Here is a 9,096-nt window from a genome sequence, read left to right on the forward strand (position 1 = left end):
TTAGTAGTAATTTTTATTGGATTTTGTTAATCTATTACTCATGTTGTGTTTGATTTATGGATTTGAATAGGGATTTAAAAAAGAAAAAAAAAATGTATGTGAAATATAGTTCTATTTCATTCACATTTCATCCAATTTTTTTATTTTCTTATCCAAATTTATGAACCAAACATAGGGGTAGAATATATGTTAAAGGTGCAAGAGATGTACACTCTCAATAAAATGCGTATAATAAAAAAATATATAATTTTTTTTTTTTGAGTAAACCAGACCCATTTTAATGAGATCAATAGAAAATTAAACTCTAAATTTGGAGCTTTTTGAATTTTATTTTCAAAGTTTACCCACTTGGAAAGTATATATTTAAGTTTGACACAATAATTATTTATTTAGATAAATGTCAAAAGCTTGTTGGCAGGTGAATTTGTTTTAACACAATGAAATAATCAAACTATTTTAACCACTATGTTGTTTTCAATTTTATAATGCTTCACTTGCTCAATATCTTAATAAATTGATACAATATTAATTTATATACACACAAATTATAAAATAAGTAATAAATTTTAAATAAATTTAAATTATTTTTATTTAAGTAATTCAAAATTTTATTAGAACGGACTTAATTAGATTTTTCATATAATAAGATTTATCCTATTTATTTTTGTTTGAACCCCCCACTAAGAGATGGTTTGAGATATTCTAAATAAGTATATTTTTTGACATTTTATAAAAAAAATATGTAAAAAAATAAAGAAGAGATATTGATAGATGTGATCCAAATAAATATATAAGTATACCAAAAAAATTATACTTTTTTAATACATACGAAACACCTACTTATCCTAACTCCGTCCTTGATCACGTGACGCTACACTTAACCCATCAATAACTTCTCCTGAAAAAGAAAAGCAAAGAAAATAAAATACAAGGTCACTGCTATGACCCTTGTTGTACCTAAAACGTCATAGTTTTTTTTTTTTTTCATGTTCTCACTATGTTTTTTGGCACGATAAATTATATTTTGCCCTTATATTTGGTCACTTTTTTACTTTAATTTTTAATTTTTTTTATTTTAGAATTTAAGATTTAGGGTTTAATTTTTAAAATTTATATATTTTTTTATATTTTAGGTTTTAGGGTTTATGATTTAATTCTTAAAATTTATTATTTTTATTTTAGGGTTTAGGATAATTTTTTTTTTAAAAATTTTTGGGCTTAAGATTTAATTCTTAAAATTTATTTATTTTTATTTTAAGATTTAAGGTTTAGAGTTTAAGGTAAAGTGTAAATTATCATGTCAAAAAACATAGTAAGAATATGAAAAAAAGAACTGTGCTGTTTTAGGCGCATTAAGGAGCACATGGGTCACAACAACAGTGACTTTTAGAGACTAAGGAGGACTCCAAACAACAAAAATGTTTAAGAACATTAAAAGTAAAGTTTTAATGAGAATTTTACTTATGTGATAGTGGATTTTACTCCCGAATAATTTGAGGTAGGTGTCTAATTTTTTTTTACTCCACCTATATGATTAATATCATTGTTAGAGATTCAAATTTAAAATTATAAATTATTGCTCCTCCGAACAAAGGCAGCCTAGAAACGCACGCCCGTTGGTGGCCTGACTGACTGTAACGTCTCTATAGTATAGCCAAAGCCAATTCGAAAATTTTGGAGCTCACTTTTTACAGGATCGCGTGAGTGACTTCTATTCCCAACTGACTACTCAAAAAAATTTTAGTATTTATTTGGTTTGTATGTTCATATATAATTTTTATAAATTTGTTTTAAAATTTTATTTGGTGAAATTTTTTTAAATTATTTTTTTCTTTCCTACACATCAATCAATCAATCTATCTTTTTCTCTCATTTCTCATTCTCAATTATTATTTCTCTTATACACATCTATTCAATTATAATAAAATATCAAATCATTCCAAACTCTCAACCTCTAAAATTAGAGCAATGTTATAGACCACTAATTTACCATCACTAACACCACCACTAGTGAGGTGGCAATTGAAAAAAAAAGAAAACAAAAAAAAACAAGGCACAAAACACATGTGGCAGTGAGTGGGACCCACTGCCACATCATTAGAGCCACCACTAATTAGTGGTCTAAAGCATTTTTGCTAAAATTATTTTCAAAATATACAACTAAACAAACCAAAAAAATTTGTAGGTAGCGTTTGGTAGAGTTTTGTAAATGTGATTTGAGAGTATGAGTTGTATTTTGAGTTTGTGTGTTGTGGAATTATGATTTGAGTGTAGAAAATTTGTTTGGTAAAGAGTTTTGAAAATAGTTTTGAAAAGAGTTTTGATTTGAGTGGGGAATTGTTGATATGACATTTGAAATTTGATACAAAAATTTACAACTCATACAACTCAAAATTATTTTAAAGCACATAAAAAATTTTAAAAATTTCAGAAAATATTTTTTTCGATTATATATCAATTGCAAAAAAAAAAATGTAAAAAAAAAAAAAATCACTATTCCGGTCAACCGGTCGGACGTCCCGTTTTTCAAAAAAAATTGAAACACGCACTCAGTTTTGACAGAACAGACAGAGCGTTCTGCAGAGCTGTGGAAAATTAATTCCACAGCTCCATCCAAACACTATACTCAAACTACCACGTTGAATCACATTTTGAAATCACAACCAAACACAGCCGTAAATTCTCTCTCCAAAATTTCTTTTAAAAATTTATCTCAAAACATAAACAATATATACCTTTAGGTAGCGTTTGATAACGTTTACGTTTTTTGTTTATATTTACAAAATTTTTATAAACTGGTTTTTATTTATTTTTAGAAAAACATAAACTACAAACGCATTTAGTTTGAACAAAATGTTTGCAAAATTTTAAAAATATAAACTAAAAAATATGTTTGTTCACGCTTAAAATATTCATATTTATTTTTTATTATTTATGGCAATGAGATCATACACATTATAATTGAAAAAATAATTATTTGAAAAAAAAATTGTTAAGTCAAATTTTTTAATTGTTGTATAAAAATCAATGTAAACTCATTTTTTGAGTTTACGTTTTTTCTCAAATTTACAAACTGAAACAACCATTTATAAATCAAAAAAAAAAAAATTTATGATATTTTTTTAATTTTTATAAATATAAATTAAAAACTGAAAATAAAATAGTTATTGAATAATCCTTAATATATATATTTTTTGAATTGGGGTTTGAGTTAGTGATTTTTAAAAAATGCTTGAGATTCTCATTTATTTATTTATTTATTTATTTTTTTTTTTTTTTTTTTTTTTTGAAGATCCTCACAATCTTGTTTAGATTTTCACCATTAATATATAAATGAGACTCATTCATATATACGTGAGGTTCACACAATTTATCATATATATGTGAAATTTACATCATTAATGGTAAAGATCTAAAAAAAAGTTAAGAGTTGTAAAAATCTTTAAAAAATGGGATTTCAATTATTGTTGAAGATTTTTACTATTATTGATGATGGTACAAGACAAAGCAATGAAAAGCAAAAGCAAAAGGAAGCTGTGCAGGAACAGAAAAATAAAAGGAGAAGCTTTGTCGTAAATCAATGTGTGCCACGAGGTTACTTGCGTAAATTCAGATACAAAAATATTCCAAAATATTCTTATTCCTTCTCTCACGTCTTCACATTCCCATTCCTTTTAATTCCCAATTCCCAGTTATTAGTTTGTTTGACATGTTCTGTTTGGAAAAGTGAAGTTGGAAGTGAGAAGCAGCAAAATGGTGTCCGACAACTCTTTCAGCCGCTCTCCCACTCCCAAGTTCTGCAACTCCTTCTCTAACCGGTAACCCATCTCTCTCTCTCTCTCTCTCTCTCTCTCTCTCTCTCTCTATATATATATATATATATATATACACACACACTCACACACACACATTATGTGCGTAGCATACATTGGTTGGTCTTTTTTGGATTACCATTTTTTCCCTGTTTAGATTTCGTCACAACTGATGAACTGATCACGCAAAGCAAAATTTTAAACTAGGAAATTCAAATTTTAAAGCATATAATAGACATAATTTGTAAACCTTTCCATGATTTTTTTTTTTTTTTGGGAGTTCTAATGCTGTGATTGGGTTACTTGAACTTGAGCTTTGAGACTTTTGTTGCATAGTTCTTCTACGTGCATACACAACCCTGTCACATAGAGTTGGATCCACACATTTATTAGATCCACCTTTGTGTCTAATATGATCGGATTTTATGCACTTAGAATTTTTCTTTGTTTTGTTTGTGAGTTGTATTGTGACCAAGTTTAGCGTTACTATTTGTACTGTCATGTGCTTGCCTTTTTATTTCTTATTTTATTTTTTTCTATTTTTCCCCTTTCCTTTTCCTAATGGCCCTGGTTTCTCTCCCGTCCGTGATCTGATGGGCCCGTGGGAGCTAACCACGAGTCATGTTTTGATAATCTAAACCGTTGAGTTGAATGTGTAGAACTCGTCGAGTACTATATATACCTGTAAAAAATTATGTTGATTGAATATCGATAGTTACGTGATCAAATCAATTTTATAATAAATAAAAAATGGATGTTGAAAAAATAAATGGTCGACAGAAATCTAATCCGATGAAATAATTATCGATATCCGATCAACATGATTTTTTACTGTCATATAATACTCGACGAGTTTTACACATTAAACGGTTCGGATTATTGAAAAGGGACCCGTGGTGGGCCCATGGGCCCAAAGTATCTCTATTCCGATCACAGATTGGAGGGAAGCCTAGCCCTTTCCTAATTTGTCTTTGTTAATTGTTAGGAAGTACCATTCTAAAGTTTAGCTCAGCGTTTAGACCCAATAAATTAGTTTTAAGGTTTTAACTTCAAGCTAAAAGTTAAATATTTTTGTTAATGAACTTTAAAGCTAATGTTATTCTTTTTGAAATTGACTCTGTTTGACATGTACTTAGTTTCGATATGGTCAAACTTTGATGATACCTTATATTTTGTTGTTTCTTTTTGGGCATTTGGCATTGCATGACATGTACCGTCTTTATTTAAATCCTCATACTTTGTTTTTAACAACTATTCATCAGCTTAAAATGTCAATGCTTGGTTTTTTTTTTTTTGGGTGAATAAGACATAAAATAAAATAGGATAATTACAAATTTACAAGGGGCATGCCCCAAGCCCTACCACAACTATACAAACCACCAACACAAACAAAACAAATGAAAACTAAACTAAAACACAGACTAAGGCTAAAAAACCAACACTGTGTAGCCAACAATAAGAAGCAACCACCAGCCATCCATATCAAAACAGGGCAGCCACGTAACAGCACCTGCACCCAAAACAGCTATACAAACCTGAACAGGAGTCAGCAACCAACTGAATCCTATTCACCCTACCAACCCAAGCAAAACAAAAATAAAACCCCCTACACAGCCCGTAGAGGTAGGAAATAGAGCAAAAAACTAGAGTAACAATGACACCATAAAACGGAAAGAAAGGAAGGCAACTAGGAAAATCCATACAAGTTACTTGATAAGGCGCAAGTTGCAACCACCACCAAGCAACATGTTCAAACCCATGTGAATCAGTTGAAATAAACCTCCTAGAAGGGCGCAACTTGCAGCCACCACCACTCCACCAAACCCGAATCAAGTAACCATGACCAATAGTTGTCCATAGATAACCAATAGTTGTCAATGCTTGGTTTGATTGTATGGAATAATTTTGCATCATTAATGGCTTTCTTGGATATGTAGTTAAATGCTTTTTTGATTCAAGATATGTAGTTAAATGCTGAATTATATGCTATGACCTCTTTTGATGTTGAATATAATTCAATATTTAGAGTTCTATGACAATGTATATAATATTCTTTTCCTTCTGTGCAGTATTTTTTCAGATGTTGCTGGGGATGTTACAGTAGTTGTTGATGGAGAGTCTTTTCTACTACACAAGGTTATTTATTTATCTTGGCTGAATTTGATCTAATTGCAACTGGTTCCTGCTGCAGAACATTGCCATAAGCTCTAGCATAAACATGAAATATTTCTTTTCCAATGCAGCATGCATATTATATATACAGAATTATGCTGACGCATACATACTTTGATAACAGTGTCTTAATTTACTAGGTCCACATTGAGGCTTCTGTTAATATTTTTTCCCTTCATATATACGTCTTAAAAATGATTATTTTCCTTCATTTGCTACATCAATGTCACTTCTAAGTTTGAAAACATCTGTTTTTTTTCCAATACTAATCAAATTGTGTTATTTGGCTCTTGTTTACGAAAGTTTCCCCTTGTAGCTCGAAGTGGGAAGGTCCGGAAAATGGTGGCTGATGCTAAGGATTCAAATATTTCAAAGTTGGAACTTGTTAGCTTACCAGGTGGTGCCTGGGCATTTGAGCTAGCTGCAAAATTCTGTTATGGCATGAACTTTGAGATCACTGCTTCAAATGTAGCACATCTTCGCTGTGCTGCAGAATTCTTGGAAATGACTGAAGACTATCGTGAAGAAAATCTCATTGCACGAACAGAAACCTATCTGAATGAGGTGGTTGTTCAAAATCTCGAAAAGTCAGTCCAAGTTCTCTCTGCTTGTGAGACACTGCTTCCTATTGCAGAGGACTTGGGAATTTTAAATAGATGTGCGAATGCCATTGCGGTGAATGCTTGTAAGGAGCAGTTAGTATCAGGCTTATCCCGCCTAGATTGTGACAGCGGATCTGTAGAACTTAAGGGTGGATGTCTTGAGTGGTGGGTGGAAGATCTCTCAGGACTAAGAATTGATTTTTATCAGAGAGTTGTCTCTGCTATGGGAAGAACTGGTGTGCGATCAGATAGCATTATTGCGTCTTTAATGCATTATGCCCAAGTATCTTTAAAGGTTATTGGAAAACAGCAAATTTGGAACCCAGCAAGAACAAGTGTGATGGAAAATGGTCAGAAAGCTATTGTGGAAACTCTTGTGAGTCTTCTGCCAACAGAGAAGGGTTCATCTATTCCTCTGAGTTTTCTGTTTGGGATGTTGAGGATGGCAATCATGTTGGATGCTACCCTAGCTTGCAGGCTTGAGCTTGAAAGGAGGATTTCGTTTAGGTTGGAAATGGTTTTGCTGGATGATCTGCTTATACCATCCATCCAGGTTGGTGACTCTTTGTTTGATGTTGACACCGTACATCGTATATTGGTACATTTCCTGCAGCGGATTGAAGAAGAAGAAAATGATGATTGTGAGTATGAATCGGAAGCCATTGATTCTCCAAGTCATGGCTCTGTGTTAATAGTTGGACGGCTTGTTGATGCATATTTAGCTGAAATTGCTCCTGATCCATATCTGAGTCTACAAAAATTCATTGCTATGGTTGAGGTACTGCCTGATTATGCTCGTGTGATTGATGATGGGCTATATAGAGCGGTTGATATATATTTGAAGGTGAATTTAAGTTTCTTTATGCAAAATAAATATTAAGTTAGAACACTATCTCATCTGTTTATTAACATGAACAGTATCTTTTCTAGTCGACATCAGCTCCACACCGGCTCCATCCACCTGATTTTCATAATAACTGTTGGCTAACATAGGGCCCATTTGTTTTGTGTTCTCAATTCTGTTTCATGTTTTTGAGCTTTTGTTTTCAAAAATTTTGAAAACACAAAACAGAAACACGTTTGGTGCACGTTTTTGTTTTTTGTTTTTTATTTTTTGAAATTTGTTTTTAAATTAAGGGTCCAAAATTAAAACACAAAAAATGTGTTTTCACTTGCTACCAAAATATGTGAAAACACACGGAGAAACAGTAAGCAAAAAAGTCCATGGCGGAAAAATAATAATATGTTTCTTGTTTCTTAAAAAAGAAGAAGAAGAAGAAGAAGAAGAAAAGAGGGTAAATGTAATGCAACCAACTGGAGGCATCACATATTGGCTGAAATAGTAAAATTGTGTTTTATTTGCAAATTGGGAGGCAGTTCCAAGTTTTCTCTGAATGCAATGAAATTTTGACTGCTCTTTAGTGGTTCTTCTAATTTTCTGACTTTTCTCTGATTAGGCCCACCCAATGGTAACAGAGCATGAAAGTAAGAGGCTCTGTAAGTACATAGACTGCCAAAAGCTCTCTCAAGAAGCCTGCAATCATGCTGCACAGAATGACAGGCTCCCAGTCCAGATGACAGTGCGAGTTCTCTATTTTGAGCAAATCCGTCTGAAGAATGCATTGTCTGGAAGTTCTGGAGATGGATTCCTCTCCCAAAAAATCAGCAGTGGCGTCCCCAGTGCAGCTATGTCCCCTCGGGATAATTATGCTTCTTTGAGGAGGGAGAACCGGGAGCTGAAGCTCGAGATCTCAAGGATGCGAGTGAGGCTCAGTGAACTGGAAAAAGAACAGGGGTTCATGAAACAAGGGATGATGGAGAAGTCAGGGAATGGGAAGACATTTTTAACTTCACTCTCTAGAGGGATCGGAAGAATTGGAATCTTTAATGGTCCAGGGGGTGGAAAGCACCACAAATCTGGGAGGAAATCCAGGGTGTTGGAAGGCAAAACTGGGAGGAGTCGGAGGTATTCTGTTTCTTAGCTTAATTTTGAGTTATAATCCTATCTTATAGATGAGTGGATGTTCACGAAGTTTTGTAGATGTTAAGATGGCAGATCATAGGCTCGATTTCATAATAGGGTGTCCATGGAGGAATTGTGGCCGACTCTTTATGTTGTAGTTGTTGAAACGAGCTAGTTTATGCAAAACCGTACATGATCTGGGCCCAAAACCTTCAAAAATTTAAATGAGATGAGTTGGATGTCTACCAAGAACCTTCACTTAAGTTAATTTACCCCATTAGAGTTCAGCCTAGTTCACTCTCTCAGCAACAGAGCACAAAATAGTCAATGTTTCAACTTGCACTTCATTGGTTTCTTCTTCTTCTATGTGATCCGTCTTGTATTTTTATTATTTTGCCCTTTGGCTCACGAAATAGTGTCTACTTCGTAGTTTGGTAAAAATTATATGGCTGAGTCATCCCATGTTGAGATCAGTAGATATCTTGGAATTTGGAGTGTAATTGGTTCAGTTCAGTGAGAAAATTTAGCACTGAAATCAAATTCTTTG

The 9,096-nt window shown here is 32.6% G+C and overlaps 1 protein-coding gene across 1 annotated transcript; it reads left to right on the top strand.

Moving 5' to 3' along the window:
* The first annotated feature begins 3,660 nt into the window (after positions 1-3,660).
* On the top strand, positions 3,661-9,089 carry LOC114297567 (Phototropic-responsive NPH3 family protein). The gene is made up of 4 exons (XM_028242002.2): positions 3,661-3,818; positions 5,882-5,948; positions 6,288-7,430; positions 8,044-9,089. Exons 1-4 carry the CDS (start codon positions 3,754-3,756, stop codon positions 8,566-8,568), a joined length of 1,800 nt encoding a protein of 599 aa, XP_028097803.2. The 5' UTR covers positions 3,661-3,753; the 3' UTR covers positions 8,569-9,089.
* Positions 9,090-9,096: the final 7 nt, after the last annotated feature.

Source organism: Camellia sinensis, chromosome 3, assembly GCF_055761805.1.
Source record: "Camellia sinensis isolate YWXY chromosome 3, ASM5576180v1, whole genome shotgun sequence".
NCBI lineage: Eukaryota > Viridiplantae > Streptophyta > Magnoliopsida > Ericales > Theaceae > Camellia > Camellia sinensis.

What these genes read in the sequence shown, in the direction of transcription:
- LOC114297567 (XM_028242002.2), top strand. Translation starts at nt 3,754, where the DNA reads ATGGTGTCCGACAACTCTTTCAGCCGCTCTCCCACTCCCAAGTTCTGC. An exon ending in AGTCTTTTCTACTACACAAG is followed by an intron (nt 5,949 to 6,287) that starts GTTATTTATTTA and finishes TGTTTACGAAAG; the next exon opens with TTTCCCCTTGTAGCTCGAAG. An exon ending in CGGTTGATATATATTTGAAG is followed by an intron (nt 7,431 to 8,043) that starts GTGAATTTAAGT and finishes TTCTCTGATTAG; the next exon opens with GCCCACCCAATGGTAACAGA.